Below are 18,524 nucleotides of genomic sequence, written 5' to 3' on the forward strand. Positions count from 1 at the left end.
TTTCACACCAACATTTTAAATTATTGGCCCAGTCACATGAATGAGTTTTTCGTGCTAGTATCTGAATATAGCACATTTTTATGTTTCCCTGATGTGTCAAGAGAGAAACAAGAAAAAGGCTTTTTACCCAGAGATATTTTCTATTTTTTCTTTCTTTCTTTTCTTTTGTCTCTCTCTCTCTCTTTTTTTTTTTGCAATACGGTCTCTCTTGCCCAGGCTGGAGTGGTGAGATTAGGGCTCACTGCAGCCTCGACCTCCTGGGCTCCAGTGATCCTTCCACCTCAGCTTCCCAAGTAGCTAGGATTACAGGAGTGTCCTATTATGCCCAGCTAATCTTCGTATTTTTTGTAGAGACGGCATTTTGCAATGTTGTCCAGGCTGGTCTCAAACTCCTGGGCTCAAGTGGTCCTCCCATCTCAGCCTCCCAATGTGCTGGGATTATAGGTGTGAGCCACTGCGTCTGGCCGCTAGACACAGTTTCTTATTTGGCCAGGTAGATCTCCTGAATAGCTCTGTTTGTGCAAATCTGTCTACAACCTTGCAGCCCAATCAGCCAAGGTTGTTTTGGGTGCTTTATTTGACTTCTGAAATTTTGCTGTTCATCTTTGATGTCTGTTGTTGGTAACTCTTTGCTTTAACCATGTATTTTATTTTTCCTCTGGGAAAAACTTGTGTTTAAGCATGTGTGTATCAGCCAGGCATGGCAGCTCATGCTTGTAATATCACCACTTTCAGAGACTGAGGCAGGTGGATCACTGGCGGTCAGGAGTTCAAGACCAGACTGGCCAACATGAGGAAACCACATTTATATTTAAAAAAAAATACAGAAATTAGCCAGCATGTGGTGGTGCATGCCTATAATCCCAGCTACTCGGGAGGCTGAGGCAAGCGAATCACTTGAACCTGGGAGGTGGAGTTTGCAGTGAGCTGAGATTGTGCCATTGCACTTCGGCCTGGTCAACAGAGCAAGACTCCATCTCAAAAAAAAAAAAAAAAAAAAAAAAAGTACATGTATTAGTCAGTGTTCAATCAGGAAAACAGAATCCATTTCAGGCAGTTCAAAAGAGGAATTTCATCATGGGAAAGTAGTTACTAGGGTGCTGGGAGAGCTGAAAAGGCAAATGGAAAATAATAGGCAGCCCAGAGATGAGCAGTGAGAAGGCTACCAGCATCCCCAGGACTTGAGGCCACAAGGCGCCTGCAATGTTACTAGAGACTCAGAGCCTGGTGACAGCTGAGACCAAAGAGGGTGGAGCTGCCAGGTGGGGGCTGGAACCACGGAAATGCAGCCACTGCCAGAGACACAGTCCAAAGCAGAGAGAGAAGGGGAGGAGTACTTGGGCTTCTCCCATCCTGTAATCTTCTGCCAGTGCCTCCTATTGCCTGAAAGGAATCAGAAGCCTGTAGGTAGATGAGTCTGGGAATCGTAGTTCCAGGAGGCCAGCCACCTACCATGCAGAGCAGGGCACTGGAATCCGGACAAACGACTGGCCCAAAGAATTGCTCCATAATAGCATTCTCTTTTAAATTTTCATTGACTCAGAAGAAATGCTGGGGCCCAGGTGTGACGATTCACGCCTATAACCCCAGCACTTTGGGAGGCCAAGGTGGGCAGATCACCTGAGGTCAGGAGTTTGAGACCAGCCTGGCCAATATGGTGAAACCCCATCTCTACTAAAAATATAAAAACTAGCTGGGCGTAGTGGTAGGCACCTGAAATCATAGCTACTCGGGAGGCTGAGACAGGACAATCACTTGAACCTGGGAGGCGGAGATTGCAGTGAGCTGAGATCATGTCACTGTACTACTGCCCGGGCAACACAGTGAGACTGTCTCAAAAAAATAAAAATAAAAAAATAAGAAATGTTGGCTCCAAGCGCTCCATGGAATAATGGGCAAGGAGCAGTGCATTACGTGAGGCTCAGAGCAGAGTATAGCAACCTTAATAGTGGAGATTTTTCACTTTCTTTTCTACTAATTATTTAGAAATACCTCACTTCACACAAAGCTTTTAGATATTCCCTGTTCCTAAAGATTAAAAACCTCTAATGGTTCAATTTTGCACCCGTTTTTCTATACATACCAAAGGAAGGAGCATCGATTTGAAAAACAGAGAAATTATAGTATCTCCAAACACAATTAACGCCCAAGTATCTCCTGGCCAGGTCCTAAGGGGTAAAGGAAAGAAGAAGTTAATTCATTAATATTTCGGCCAAGTGACCAACATTGCCTCCTTAAAACCCAATTCATTATCCTTAACCTCAGAGCTTCCACTCTGAGAAGAATACATTTACTTACTGGCCTCTCCTCACAGATGTGTGCTAAATTTGTCTGTGACACTTCAATTCCAGTTTCTGCTGCTAAAACATAATACAGCAAAGCTTCATGCCTAAAAATAGATGATTAATAATAAATTTCATACAGTGGCTCTTACTAATATTCACAGAGAGCTTTATGTTCAAACATCAGAGGGCACAAAATAAGCAGGTTTTTTAAAAAACCACAAAATCATGAGTTTTTTTTTTAAGAAATAAATATTGTTAAAAATACTGCATGCACTGATTTATTTTCTGTCTTAAAGGCTGAACTCACAGATAAGGCTGGGGAGCTAGTTGATGCAACAGCTACCTCTACTGGCTGAAGGGTATGTCGGATATTGGCTGGAGAGCTGTCTACTAGCCTTCAGTCCTTAAATCCTTCCATCCTCGCTTAGAGGGGATAAGTGGTATTAAGAAAAAACCCCGTGCTTTGGAGTCTTCTGTTTCGTGAAAGCCTTTATAGGGCTTAGGATTCTGAATGAGCTTAATTAAAGCTGAGCTTTTGTTGTGCATTAGAAGTTTGGCAAAGGAGAGGCAGTTTACAAGGGACTTGATATCAATGGCCAAAACACATATGAGAAAAACGTTCGACACCACTAGGAATTGAATAATCACGAAAGAACGAGTGACCCTTTTTCATCTGTTGAAAAATTGGTACAAGATTCATAAACAGAATAATGGCAAGGGCTTGGGGAAATGGACATACTCTACAATGACTATCAGCCTGAGGGGGGCCAATTAATTCCACAGTTCCGGAAGGACAGGCAGGAGAAGACTTAAGAACATGTGTACCATTTGGCCCTACGGTTCTCCCTTGTTGGGGTTTATTCTAAAGAAAGAATCAGAGATATGTACAAAGATTCTGTTGCCACGGAGTCCATAGTAGAGCTATTTACATGAGCAACAACAAACAACTGAAAACGATTTAAACGCCTGAAAATCAGAGACTAGTGAAGTTAACCCACAGTGCAGCCACTTTCAGACGTGGCCACTAAAATGATGTGTTGAAGGGTATTGAAAAACATAGCAAAATATTCATGCAAAATTTTCCATTCAGTGAAAAAAAAAAAGCAGGGTATAAAACAATGCATCCTATTTTTGCAAAACAAAAATCAAACTGAACACACACATCCACACGCAGCTACAAACAGGCAGAGGAAGAAACCCTAAAAATTAACCCCAAAATACTAACAATACTTCTTTCTGGGTGGTGAGAATGCAGGTAATTTTTATTTTATTCTTTGTACTTATCTGATTCCCTCAATTTTTTTTTTTATACGTTACCCAGCTTAAGAGTAAAACTCTATTTTAACCATAAGTAGTTTCTTAAAGCTTATTTTTCATTTTAAGGAGTTGATATTAATAACTCTTTCATAATTTTAGCTCCACCTAGGAACTGGTTTAGGAAACAGTGGGAAAGGCTGGGTGAGGGGAGAAAGGGAAGCAGATTCTGAAATCATCTTTTCGAAACTGCTGACAGCAGCTTCCGGCAGGCAATCCCTTGGAGGCCGAGAGGTGCTAGGGATCAAATTAGGATAGTTAGACCTTCAGTCGGACATGATGCAGGCCACAGGCCACGTGGCTGCTGAGTGAGCCAACTCGCAGCCTCTGAGCTGCCTAAGGCAACTGATCAATTAGCCATGACTCAGGCTAAAGAGGGACAAGGTCAGCTAAGCAGTGTCCCTTGCAGAGGCAAGCCAGATAACAAGCCTCAAGGTGCAGCTGCTACAACATCCCAAAGAAACCTTGGGGATTTGCTGACATAGCCTGCAAAATCTATGTTTGGCTACAAGAATCCTCAGAGCAGACGCAAGACCCCAGACAGAAGGCAGGCAAGGGAGGCCCAGCAGAAAGTCCTCCTCATTCTGACATGAGGTCCTCTTCCTAAGGTCTTAGAATTCTCAAGTTTCTTCAGAGACACTCTGGCCTGCACTAGTGTCGTGGTTTCCAGCAGGGATTGATGAGGAAAGGAGATGCTATAGACCTGCACACCAAGGTCACATATTGGGCCCGTGCCCTCTGTGACCATAACTAGCTGGCATGCGGCTCGTGTTTACTAAAATGTAACAAAATGAGTTGTTTTTCTGGCCGGGCACATGGTGGCTCACAAGTGTAATCCCAGAATTTTGGGAGGTCAAGGCGGGAGGATCTCTTGAGCTTTGGAGTTCAAGACCAGCCTGGGCAACTTGGCAAAACCCCGTCTCGACTAAAATACAAAAAAATTAGCTGGGCATGGTGGCATGTAATCCCAGCTACTCGGGAGGCTGAAGCAGGAGAATTGCTCAAACTTGAAAGGGGGAGGTTGCAGTGAGCCAAGATCTCACCACTGCACTGCAGCCTGGGTGATAGAGCCAGACTGTCTCCAAAAAAAAAAAAAAAAAAAAGAATTGTTTCTCAACAGCAGAAACCAGTAGGCTGGTTGTCAGAATGGGTGGAGGAAATGGTGGCTGACACTCCCTGCAAGAACATTTACAATGATAAGCTTCATAAAGATAATATCTTGTGTTTAAAGTGATCTACGTGGTGGGGAAGGAAGGGAGGAACAAGTTTTATGGAAGACTTCTATCGTCCAATCATTGTGTAAACCAGAAGGAAATGGCATAGAATTCTCAAGCGTTGCCATTGAGGAAGCACTGAAATCTACCAGAAAGAGATGCCTAAAAAGTTATGTGATATCCATAGAAGCACTGAACAGAAATCCACCTCTGGGCTGGGCACAGTGGCTCATGCCTTTAATCCCAGCACTTTGGGAGGACAAGGCAGGTAGATGACCTGAGGCCAGGAATTTGATACCAGCCTGGCCAACATGGTGAAACCCCATCTCTACTAAAAATCCAAAAATTTTTAGCCGGGCATGGTGGTGGGTGCCTGTAATCCCCGCTACTTGGGAGGCTGAGGCAGCAAAATCACTTGAACACAGGAGGCAGAGGTTGCAGTGAGCCAAGATCGCTTCACTGTATTCCAGCCTGGGCAACAGAGTGAGACTCTTGTCTCAGAAAAAAAGAAAAAAAGAAAAAAAAGAAATCCACCTCTGTCTTTCATCTTGGACAATCAATCGCCTGATGCCTGTATCACCACCATCCATTTTCATATTTACTGAGCAGTGAGCTCTAGGTAGGGGCTGATCACTCAAGACCAGATTTCCTCAGCTTATTGAAACTTGTGAGACAATGTCTCTGCAGAAACCCTGTTATCCACATTCAGCCTTCTAGCACTTTGCTCTTACTTGTGTTTCAACAGACATCATCTGAAAATATGAATTACAGATATTCCTACACTTATTCATTGAACAAACATTTACTTAGCACTTTTAATTGCAGGAAACACAAAGACAAGCTACAAAACTGTTGTCCTGGCTGGGCGTGGTGGCTCACGCCTGTAATCCCAGCACTTTGGGAGGCTGAGACGGGTGGATCACGAGGTCAAGAGATCGAGACCATCCTGGTCAACATGGTGAAACCCTGTCTCTACTAAAAAAATACAAAAAATTAGCTGGGCATGGTGGCGCACGCCTGTAATCCCAGCTATTCAGGAGGCTGAGGCAGGAGAATTGCCTGAACCCAGGAGGCGGAGGTTGCAGTGAGCCGAGATCGCGCCATTGCACTCCAGCCTGGGTAATGAGAGCGAAACTCCATCTCAAAAAACAAAAAAACAAAAACTGTTGTCCTTCCTCGAATTTCCTCAAGCTTTAGGAAGTCAATCAGAGCTTCAAGCTTTATTTCCAATGCACTCAAGTAAAATTGTCCCCTAGACAGTCATTTTGACAGGGAGAGGGGAATGGGTGCAGAGAGGAAGGGACTGAGAGAAAAGAAAGAATTTAAGACACATTTGCTATCCTCCTTTCAGACCCAGTGCATGCATTTCTAGAATTTTTATAATGATACATCTTAATAATCAATCCTTTGGCTGCTTGCTGTGAATTAAAATTTGAGTACCTCTGAGCAGTTTCTCCACAATTATATTATTTTCCGTGTGTTCTTTTCTGCCAGTGCCTGAAGCAGCTCAGACTATAAGGATGAAAAAAAAAAAAAAAAAATCCTGGGGTCTCAGTGGAATTCAGGACCTCAGCTCTATTGCAAAAAGGTGAATTTCTTTCACCTGGAGCTAATGTATCTTACTTGCCTTGCCTCAAGCCCTCTATAATCTGGCTAACCTCCTGGGTTAAGTATTTTTGGTATATTTAAGACAAAGGACAATAAAACATGTAGCTTGCAGATAAAACACATGTAGGGGTAAGGCAGAGAGAAATGAAACATGACAGCTGGTCTTTCCTTGGCTAACTTCTTCTAGTGTCCGAGGACAGCCTCAGGCGTGACAACATTATCTTCGGTATAATGCTGATACAGCAAAAAGCCCTTTTCTTAATCATGCTCCTCTTTTAAACTATCCCATATAAATCTTGGAACAACACAGAAAAGCACAAGCTCATCAAACTGACACATGTAATTTGAAAATAACTTATAGAAGAAATTCACTCACACAAAAATAAAAAAAGGGGACGGACTGGGGACATCGATGGATGATTTAGTTCTATTACAGCAGAATGGATGGTACCAAAGAAATACCATGTTGGGCTGTGAAGAGGCCAACTCACATCAATCTCCTATTTAACCCCTGGGGAGGGCTTGAAGGCTTGGAGAGCAGGAATGGACAGAAGCACTTTGCCCCAAATATATTTTGTCAAAGATCTCCCCATTGAAATAGATATGAAATGTTTTTTTCTGTTGATACTAAGAGGTCTCAAATCCAGACTAAGACATAGCTTTAAAAATAATTAGTTTCCATATCAAGATTGGCAAAGATATGGAGAAATTCAAATTTATATATGATGGGCAAGAGACGAAATCGGTGAAACCACTTAGGAAAACAACTGACATTGTCTTGTAAGGTTGAATGTGTTCCCTATGACCCAGAGTCACCACTCCAAAGTTTATATTCTGGAGTGACTCTTTTTATGTGTCCCAGGAGATACACACAAAATACTCATGGCCGAATTGCTCTTTAAAAACGGAAAGGAAAGGAGGGGAGGGTGGAGGAGGGGAGGGGAGGGGAGGGGAGGGGAGGGGAGGGGAGGGGAGGGGAGGGGAGGGAAAAGGACGGGACGGGAGGGGAGGGGAGGGAAAGGAAAGGAAAGGAAAGGAGAAAAAGAAGAAAAAATAAAAGAAAGAGAACACAAAAATAATTAACAAGAGAATTGGGAAATACATTGTGGTCTATTACAGAAGTGAATATGAATGACCTACAGGTATATGCATCAAAATGTGTGAATATTATTTTTATTTTTTGAGAGGGAGTCTTGCTCTGTTGCCAAGGTTGGAGTGCAGTGGGTCGATCTCTGCTCACTGCAACCTCCACCTCCTGGGTTCAAGCGATTTTCCTGCCTCAGCCTCCCAAGTAGCTGAAATTACAGGTGTGCACCATCATGCCCAACTAATTTTTGTATTTTAGTAGAGACAGGGTTTCACCATGTTGGTCAGGCTGGTCTCAAACTCCTGACCTCAAATGATCTGTCCTCCTCAGCCTCCCAAAGTGCTGGGATTGCAGGCGTGTGCCACCGTGCCCAGCCAAAATGTGTGAATCTTAGGAACATAATGTTAAGTAAAAAAAAGCAGTTGAAGAATTATATATTATATAAAACAATTTTAATCATATAAAGGTCAGAAATAAGACAAACTAAATCCATTGCTTAGGAATACATCCACATGTAGCAAAAATATAAAGACAGCAAGAGGCAGATCAACAAGAAGCTAGGTGGATGGTTACTTCTGGGAACTGGGGGTAGGATGGGATTTAATCTGGGAGGGACAGCCAGGGCGTCACCAGCACTGGCCATGTTTATTGCTTTTAAGTAGAGTGGTAGCTTTAGGGAGGTTCATTTTGTCATGCTTTGGAACTTATATCAAATATACTTCATACGTATCAATAACTACATGATGAAAGAACAGAAAAGCCACTCTACTGATTCATGCCACATCTTCTGTTCAAATGCTCAGCTCCTTTTGCCTGGATTTGAACTAACTCCCCTTTCAGGCTTTCCCTCCTGTTCACCATACACAGCTGTTTGATTAAGCATCATAGAAACAGCCTCTGTCATGTCACTACGCTCTCCAAAATGATCAATGGCTCCCTACTGCTTCATAAATTAAATAAAAAAGCTATTGATGGCTCCCCACTGCTTCACAAATGCATAATCTGCCATTCAAAATTGGATAAAGTAGCTAGCACCTCTTTGGTTTTATTATATATCCTGCTCAAGTTTTACCCACAGGGCATAATATTTTGTAGACTCACTTAGATTTTTCCTATCTCTTTGCTTTTGTTCCTGCAATTCCCTACACCATAAATGCTGTTCCCTGAATGGCTAAGTGGAAAGTCCACACATCCTTCAAAACCACATCATGCATTACTTCTATCATGAAGGCTGTCCCAAGCGGACCAAACCAGGCATCTTCTCCTCCTTAGTATCCCCAGTGATCTTTACATACTGCTCATATAATCATTCCCTCTATTTGCCTTAGTTCACTCAATCAGTAGTTTCTGAACACTTATCGGGGTACCCCCGTGTGCAGGGACCTGGGATATAAGTCACTGGGCAATCAACACATAAGAAGCAATCATGATCCGTGGAAGAACAAAACGAAGTAAGGGGTTAGGTTAGATTCCTGGGCAGAGGGGAAAGCCAGCCCAAGGTCTCAAAGATCAGATCGAATAGGGGCCACATGAGAACCTGCCTGCAGAAGAGATGAGGAGGCAAATTTCCCTAAGCCCTGCTTGAGGTACCTCTTTAAGCTTGTGGCCAGGTATCCTGCATTTAAAGGTACTCAGTAAAATCTGCTGAACTGAATCCAAACTCACAAAGGGTGCAGGACACACTTCAGGTCCCCTTTCTCCTCCACCACCCCCCACCAACCAACAAAGCAACCAAACAGAAAACCAGGTTGAAGCTGAGTATTCCAAGAGAGCAAGCCACAGGAATCCTAATCCATCTAGCCCTTCACAGCAGCTTTTAAATGTGCCAGTTAAAGTGCTTTGTGACATTAAATTCAAAAGTAGGGCCTGGGCATGGTGGCTCATGCCTGTAATCCCAGCACTTTGGGAGGCCGAGGCAGGTGAATCACCTGAGGTCAGGAGTTTGAGACCAGCCTGACCAACATGGAGAAACCCCATGTCTACTAAAAATACAAAAAGTATCCTGGCAGGGTGGTGGGCACTGTATTTCCAGCCACTCGGCAGGAGAATCACTTGAACCTGGGAGGCAGAGGTTGCAGTGATTGTGCCACTGCACCACAGTCTGGGTGACAGAGAGAGACTTCATTTCAAAAAAGCTTCAAAACAACAAAAGCAGGCAAGAAAGCTGAGGTACTAACAAAGACGCTGAGAAAACAGTGTCAGACATCGTGGGGGCGGGAGTGGGTTGGGGAGGAGTTTTTGCAGGAGTGCTCTTCCTTTGGGAAGACCCCACATATAAACACTCTGATACCTGAACGTTTAGTTCATCCTAAGAAGTTTGTAGAAAGTAGAGGGTGGGAGGCTGGGAGAGCGAGAAGCAGAGAATCAATAAAGGTCAAATTTGGGAGTTTATTTTCACTTGGGAAACAAGATAAACCATCACAAAAATTGTAAAGTACATTCACAATGGGCAAAGAGTAACTTTCTGAAGAAAATTTCTTTTTGATTGTGCAGAGTGAGGCCACAGGTAATAAACTTTCACAGGACGATGATAACAAAAATTTGCATCTGATGCTTTCTTTGTTGGCCTCATTTCTCCTACATTCTCTAGTTTAAGATTCTCACTCATTGAGATGCTATCTGTTGGTTGCGTGTGCAGCCATGGACTAAAAGGGAAAATGTCACTCTTTTGAACTTATACTTGAATTTTTAATTATGGTTCAAATCAGAGTATGATCAGTGCTCGGTCTTATCTAATGTCTTTGAGGCACTGGACCGAGGGCTTTTTTAAGTTATTACTGAAATACCCAGATCATTTAGGCAATAAACCAGCCAAGAAAATGTGACTCAAGTTAAAACAAAGATGGAATGCTAGAACTGACAGAAAAAATAAAAGAAAGAAGACTAGTCAAGTTAAGAGAAGGGTCCCTGATTTGTAAAATCTATGAGTAACAGCAAACAGGGAGCATTTGTGGGTCCTCATGTGCCATGTCTCATCCCATAAAGAACAAGATGAGATTTGCTAACTCTACCAGAAGGTTGGGAAGGAAGGCATCTGTTTGGCTGTGCCACTGGATACTGGTGAGTGACTTCCAGCAATCCCAGGCTCCTAGTCATGGCAGATGCAGTAAAATATCTATGGAATAGGTGGCCTGAGCCTTAAACATTGATCTATCTTCTTGCTAGAAACAAGGCAGAAATTCTGGACTTTCTGGGCCTGGAAATAAAAAGCAGAGAGTCTCACCTAAGATCCCCTTTGCTGTCTCTAGACTCTAAAACCAAGAGGGGCAAGCTTAAAGGAAAGAGAAATCAATGTATTTGTGTATCAATCTCAACTTGATGAGTGTGAACAATTCCCCTAGAGAACAAATTTTTGAGTATAATTAAACACGGAAATGCTATGTTTTCCAATCAACAGCCAATCAGTCCATGATACTCTGAATATCATTACTGCGAGGCTGTGATTTCCTTGCAAATTGCTTTCTCAGTTGCATTTTAAAATTCCATTTCATAAGACTATACTGACTGACAGAGAAAAACGTTTCCTCTAACGTGGGTCCCAAGCTTACCATGAGCCTTCCAGGTAGGCATTGAGGCCTTTGCGAATGACATGACCCAAATAGCCATTTTTCTCAGCTACGTGTTTTGCCCATCTGAAAAAAAAAGGGGGAAGAGACAATATGCAAACCGTGGCAAATTTAATAAAACATTTTTCTTCATATGATCTCAATAAATCCCACTTGGGGAATATTTTGCTAGTTAGAATTTTTATAGAGCAACAAACCAGAACTGAATGTTAAGAAGGTAAAGAAAATGCATTGAGAGCTTTTCATTTAGTGCCCTTTCTTATGATGCTTAGGAGTTGTATTTATGGAAACGAAGACATGTAAGATACAAAATGAAATATATCCACCAATACGAAAAAATATAATCTCTACCAAGAGTTCTAGTGCTCTGCTAAGTCATGTTTACTGACTTCTTATTGGTTTTCCCTATTTTGCTTTGTCCTCTAATTTATTAGGAGTTTACTAATAATGACCTAATCTGTTGTAATCTCTGGACTTATAACTTCTAAAATAATAGGGTAGGAATGCATAACTAGTAAGTTAATAGAAGGAGGAATGTAATAATTTTTTAAAATACTCGATTAATACAAAGGAAGAGTAAGAAAAGGGATTTTAAAAAGGCACAAAAACCCTCCCACAGATGTGACAAATAGAAAATAGACAGGAAAATGGTCTATTTCAAACCAAACACATATCCATAATTACATTAAATGTAAATGGACTAAATATACCAATAAAAAATGAAAATTAACAAATGCAAAAAAAATTTTAAAAAATTTAAATTAAAAGATACAAATACCCAATTATATGCTGCTCACGAGAGACATACATCAAAACAAAAGAATGAAAAAAAACTGAAAGTAAAAAAATGGAAAAAGATAAATCATATAAACTTTAACATTAAAACTAGGTATAACTATATGATAACCTGAAAAAATAGACTTAAGGCAAGAACCATCAACAAAGAAGATGTTGTAAAATCATAAAGGGATCAACTAAAAGACAAAACAATTCTAAATCTATGTGATCCAATAACATAGATTCAAGATATACAATGCAAAATTGACAGAACTAAAAGGAGATGTAGATATATCTACAAACATAGTTGGAGATTTTAACAGACTTCTTTCAGTAACTGATGTAACAAGCAGAAAAAGAAGCATCAGAACGGGTGAGGAGGCTCTGAATTATATAATTAACAGACTTGATGTAACTGATATATGTAGACATTGTACCCAACAAGTTCAGAAAGTATACTCTTTTCTTTACTTTACTTTTTTTTTTTTTGAGACGGAGTTTTGCTCTTGTTACCCAGGCTGGAGTGCAATGGCGCGATCTCGGCTCACCGCAACCTCCGCCTCCTGGGCTCAGGCAATTCTCCTGCCTCAGCCTCCTAAGTAGCTGGGATTACAGGCACGCGCCACCACGCCCAGCTAGTTTTTTGTATTTTTAGTAGAGACGGGGTTTCACCATGTTGACCAGGATGGTCTCGATCTCTCGACCTCGTGATCCACCCGCCTCGGCCTCCCAAAGTGCTGGGATTACAGGCTTGAGCCACCGCGCCCGGCTAAGTATACTCTTTTCAAGAAGCCAAAAAACATATACCAAAATTGACCATATACTAGTCATGAAGCACAGTTTGACAAATTTAAAGGACTGGAATCATTCAGAATATATTCTCTGGTAACAGTGAAATTAGGCTAGAAATCAATAACAAGAGGATTAACAGAAAATCCATGAAACATGAATATTCATGTCAAATATACTAAATAACAAAAAACTTCAAGTCAGTCTAAGTCAAGCTTATCACCAAGGTCAGATCAGTTTGGATTTGATCCCAAATGTGTTATGAAGACCATTCTTTTGGAGAGCCAGGGTATCAGTGTGAGGGTGGCCTAAAAACAGAGATCAACAAACTCTTTTTCTGTTAAGGGCAAGATAGTAAATATCTTAAGCTTTGTAGGCCACATATGATCTCTGTTACATATTCTTCTTTGTTTTGTAACTCCTCAAGAATGTAAAAAGCATTCTCTGCTCTTGGAGCCATACAAAACAGGAACCAGGCTACCTACCATCTATGGATCATGGTTTGACAACTCCTGTAAAACATTTTCAGATATGCAAGACCTCAAATATGCATCTCCCATTGACCATGCTTCAGGAACCTGCTATAGGATGTGCTCTACCAAAATGCAGGTGCAGACCAAGAATGAGAAAGAAAGGGATCCGGCAAAGAAGAGAACCAGAAAAGACGGAGATGGAGGGAAAGTAAGTACCCATAATGATGACAGTTAATCTCAGCATGACAGCATTGTCCTGAACAAAGACTCCAGGACAGATGTCACCAAGAAAATTAAATTAATATAATACGTAGATAGTTCTGGACATACTGAGAGGAAATTCAGGCACCTGGAAGAGAATTTGGGCATCAAGTACATAGAAAATGATAAGTATGCAGAGAGTTAAGCAAATAAACAATAAAAGATAAGTAGCAACTCATAGAAAAGAAAAGGTTGGGCAAGAAAGGAAAAGTACTAATAGTATACTACATGGCTCAGCTAGAAATAGCATTTACATGGTCATAAAAATGTAAACCCTGATACTCATTGAACCAAAATGATATACTTATTGGGAAGATGAAAGATGGCAGGAAGTGTAAATGAGCTGCATAGTGGGAGGTGGCAGGGTGAAAGAAAACCACATCTTTATGGTTCACAGTGGGACATCATTAGACAATGCCTAGGATGAAAATATCAAGAAATAGTGGTATAGGCATGTTATTTAGAAATAGGGACAAATGTAAAAGAAATATTAAAAGCTTGAAAGTGGTTCATTTTAGGGAGCAGAAAATAGAGTCTGGGGAGGGATGAAGTGGGGTAGCCAAGGGTTTCTCATTTTGTCTTTGTGAAAATATCTTTAAATTTTTTATTACAATTTTTAATTTTGTCTTGTCAAATGATGTGGCTTTATAAAACTACATGCATGTCTAACTGGTAAAAATAAAAAACTCAATTTAAAAAATGCTGAGGCACAGTGAATATAGGACATGGCTTTCCCTTCAAATGCAACGTTTGGCAGATTCTTACACAACGGCTTTCTCAGGATCTCTAGGGAATGTCTCCAGGTTGCCTGTGATATAGTAGAGAGAACACCACAAGGTCCCTTCCATGTGTCCGCCTTGCGCAGCCTTATGGAAATATTCACCAGCTAAAGTCTGTAATGAGAGATGAACAAACGTCGAGTCATCCTAGCTGGGCTGGTTTCACCGGAGACAAGGTGGCAAGATGCTTTAAGCCTGATATGATCACAGGCTTATAACTTCTGATAGCTTTAAAACCAGGGCAAGCAACAATTCCAGGAAGACAGCCAATCACAGAAGCCAGCCTCTGGGATGTATGACCTTGCCTCAGCTATGCTGTTGATTAAGTTTACCCAATAAATAAGACAACATGTAATTACGAATACTACTGCCATCTCATTTGATCCTCACATAACCCGCTGCAGGCAAGATGGAAGACTACCAGAAGTCACAACAGGTGAAAATCCAGGCATTTGCTTTCCTAACCTTGCTTAATACCTTTCTTCAAATTCAGGTGCAAAAACTGCATTTCAACTAGGAAGGTGAGAATTAGAATGTGACAATAAGAAATCTTCACTCACAAATGTCCTGGGAGGGTTAGCACACATTTGCTATGCACAAAAATATACAGCCTCTTATGTCATGGAGACAGGTAGAGGGAAAAAATAACACAAACGTGCAGATGGAGATACTTCCACTGATTACTATTATGTTTCTGAGGCGGTTAGCTATTGTTTTTGAAAGCATGGGTGTTGAAGTCAGGCAGGCTTGTTTCAAGTCCCAGTTCTACTTTTTACTAGCTGTGTGGACTTGGGATGTTGGTTCATCTCTCCAAACCTAATTTCCTTCCACTGAAAAATGTGCCTTCAGATAGCACCTAGAGTGAAGGGTTGTTGCAAGGATTAAATGAGATAACGCATTCTCAAGGTTTAGCATAATGTGTCAAAAAGAATAATCTTCCAATTCTTCCCCTCCTACCCTCAAACCTGCTGCTGCCACAATCTTGTCCCTCCCAATAAACGCCACTTCCGTTCTTCCAACCCAACAAATGCCCAACACCTTGGAGTCAGCCCTGACTCTTCTCCACCCTTCACACTCACATTCAGTCCGTCAGCAAATCCTGCTGCCTCACTTCCAAATACCTGTAGACCCCAATCTCTGCCCCTCCACTAACAATGCCCTGGCCTCACCCACTGCCCCTTCCCATGTGGATCCAACACATGAATCCCCTGCTCCTGTCCATGTCTCTTGTAGGCAGGGTCCAGGAGGAACCTTTTAAAACACAGCCCGTCATTGCCCTGTTCAACACTGCTCAGTGGTTTCCCATCCAGCTCAGAGCAGAAACTGAGCCTCACATTGACCTGGTCGGCTTCCTTCCTGGCCTTATCCACCCCCTTCCATCTCTCCTTCTTTCTACTCCACTCCCCTGGCTTCTCTGCTGCTCCTCTAGCACACCAAGCCTGCTTCCTTCTCAGGGCCTTTGCACTGCCTGTTCCTTCCTTCTGGAATGTTCTTCTCACAGATATCCGTAAGACTCCTTTAGGAGTCTATGCAATATCACCTTATGGGAGAGGCCTTCTCTGGTCTCCCTTATAAAGCAGCATTTCCCAACCTCCACCCCCTTCGTCTACTTATATATTTTTTTGTTGTTTATTTTGTCTTTCATTTTTATTTATTATTATCATTATTTGAGATGGAGTCTTGCTCTGTCACCCAGGCTGGAGGGCAGGGGTACAATCTTGGCTCACTGCAACCTCCACCTCCCGGGTTCCAGTGATTCTCCTGCCTCCCAAGTGGCTGGGACTACAAGCATGCACCGCCACACCTGGCTAATTTTTATATTTTCAGTGATGAGGTCTTGTTTTTTTAGAGATGGATTACAAACATGCACTGTCACACCTGGCTAATTTTTATGTTTTTAGTGATGAGGTCTTGTATTTTTAGAGATGGAGTTTTACCATGTTGGTCAGGCTGGTCTTGAACTCTTGAGCTCAAGTGATCTGCCCGCCTCGGCCTCCCAAAGTGATGGGATCACGGGTGTGAACCACCGCTCTCAGCCGTCCTGAACTTGTTTTATTCCTCTGCAAAGCACTGATCTTCACCTCCTCTTCTATTACATATTTATCTGTTCATTGCCCTTTCCGTCTAGTGGAATGAAAACTTCCTGAGAGCAGGCACTGTTTTGCCTGCTACTATGTCCTTGGTGTTCAGAAGGGTGCCTGGCACTGGGTGGGTGTTCTCCACATTTTGTTAAATGTAGTGGAGCTCAGGGCTGGGCACAGTGGCTCACGTCTGTAATCCCAGCACTGTGAGTGGCTAAGGTGGGTGGTCACTTCAAGCCAGGAGTTAGACCAGCCTGAACAACATGGCAAAACCTCATCTCTACTAAAAATACAAAAATTTAACCAGGCATGGTGGCACATGCCTGTAATCCCAGCTACTCCAGAGGCTGAGGCATGAGAATCGTTTGAACCCAGGAGGTGGAGGCTGTAGTGAGCTGAGATTGTGCCATTGTACTCCAGCCTGGGTGACAGTGCAAGACTCTGTCTCAAAAAGAAAAAAAGTAATGGAGCTCAGGTTACTGTTAACCAACATCAACATTATTATTAATAGAGTGGGTTTCTACTGTACACTAGGGTCCGGGTCCTCGCTCTACTAAGAGTGTAACCCTGTGTTACCTAACTTCCCAGAACCTCAGTCACTTATCTGAAAAATGGACATAACCAGAGTATTAATCGCAATTTCGAAGGAGAATTAGGATTACATAAGCAGGCAAATGGTAGGGTGTTTTGCATGGTGCTTGGCACAGAGGAAATGCCTAATCAACACTAAAGATTGCCATTGTGTTTTCATTATTATTAAGGCTAGTCTCACACCAGGCAATCCTATCTGGACTTAGCTCTCTTTGCTTCTAGCAAGATCAGTCTCTGCTCCATCTCATACTCATTCCTGCTCTGTCAACTCCCATTCCTCCCTCTAGCTCAAGCCTCCCTCCTCCATGAAGCCTTCCTGACCTTCACTGTTTCCCAGCTCCAGACTCTGGGTCACGCAATTTGCCACACACTTGGCACTTGGCTAGATGCCACCTTTTCTTTTTCACTGTCTTGTCTTCCTACGAGACCCCCTGAACTCCTCAAGGACAGGGACTGTGTCCGGGTTGTGTCTTTACCCCCTACCAGGCCGGTCACACAGTAAACCTTCAGTAAATGCTTCGAGATCAAGTGACCGACCAGTTGCAGAGTGGGTCTTAAGTCTTACTCACTTGATTCCTTCCAGGAACTCCAGGGAAGATGCCATCCAAATGCAGGACTCCAAGATTGTATGATGCATCCGGGTTCCCCATTTCTTCTGCTTTTAACCAGTACTTTGCTGCTTTGGCGTAATTTTTCTTGAATTTGTGATAATACCATCCCAGGCCATTGACTGCCTGATGCAATCCCTGAATTTTGGAATAAGAAAGAAATTAACTTTAGAAAAATGAGATCAAAAGAGCTCTGGAAGCAATTATTGTGGAAGCATTCTAAGTCTGAACAAAACCCTCCCTTTCTCTATTTTGGAGCAGATGGCATTAAAGACAAGCTAAGTGCTAGAAAACACGAGCCTGCCTCAGAGTCTTCCCAGGTGGGTTTCACCTGACTGCCGCCGGGATTCTGCCTTCCAGCTCTGCAGCAATTTTGGCCCCCAAATCATTGTTCCGCTCCTGTGGGCTCTTATACAACACACTTGTCTACAAAAGGCCTCTGATTGCCCTGCAGCATCAATAGCGCCCTTGAAATTCCTGAGCGCTCAACTGAGGCCTGAAACCTGCACTGACTGGGATGGTTTCTGGGTGACCCGCCTGCCCATCTGCTGACTCCTCTGCCCTGAACACCAACACGCTCTCGGTGGGAAGCAGCAGCAACAGCCTAGTTGCACAGCACAGGTGCTCTGTCTTTGCATGGCACCCCCAGTTCTGACAGAGGGTTCAGGGCCTGGGTGCGGGCAGAAGCAGAAGGGGACGGCAGTGAAGAATGAGAACCATATAACACTTTTCTGGCCATGACTATTCCAAGTGAATAAAACTGTATTTCTGGCAGGGAGCGGTGGCTCACGTCTATAATCCCAGGCCGAGTGGGGTGGATCACAAGGTCAGGAGTTCGAGACCAGCCTGGCCAACATGGTGAAACCCTGTCTCTACTAAAAATGCAAAAATTAGCCAGGTGCGGCGGCGGGTGCCTGTAATCCCAGCCACAAAGGAGGCTGAGGCAAGAGAATCACTTGAACCTGGGAGGAGGCAGAGGTTGCAGTGAACCAAGATTGTACCACTGCACTCCAGCCTGGGCAACAGATTGAGACTCCGTCTCAAAAACAAAAGAAAACAAACAACCCACTGTATTTCCTCATTACTTACCT

At 42.7% G+C, this 18,524-nt stretch overlaps 1 protein-coding gene across 4 annotated transcripts in view; it reads right to left on the reverse strand.

The window, feature by feature from the left end:
- Positions 1–18,524, reverse strand: part of SEL1L3 (SEL1L family member 3) — a 122,847-nt gene that overhangs the window by 17,323 nt on the left and 87,000 nt on the right. For all 4 annotated transcript variants that reach the window (XM_074395966.1, XM_074395964.1, XM_003927490.4 and 1 more), the window contains exons 15-19: positions 17,395–17,571; positions 14,140–14,267; positions 11,057–11,140; positions 2,299–2,389; positions 2,084–2,168 (exon numbers count right to left, since the gene is read on the reverse strand). In XM_074395966.1, the coding sequence (XP_074252067.1) occupies positions 2,084–2,168; positions 2,299–2,389; positions 11,057–11,140; positions 14,140–14,267; positions 17,395–17,571 (565 nt within the window). The remainder of the gene's footprint in view (positions 1–2,083; positions 2,169–2,298; positions 2,390–11,056; positions 11,141–14,139; positions 14,268–17,394; positions 17,572–18,524) is intronic.

Source organism: Saimiri boliviensis, chromosome 3 (genome assembly GCF_048565385.1).
Source record: "Saimiri boliviensis isolate mSaiBol1 chromosome 3, mSaiBol1.pri, whole genome shotgun sequence".
NCBI classification, from domain to species: Eukaryota; Metazoa; Chordata; class Mammalia; order Primates; family Cebidae; genus Saimiri; species Saimiri boliviensis.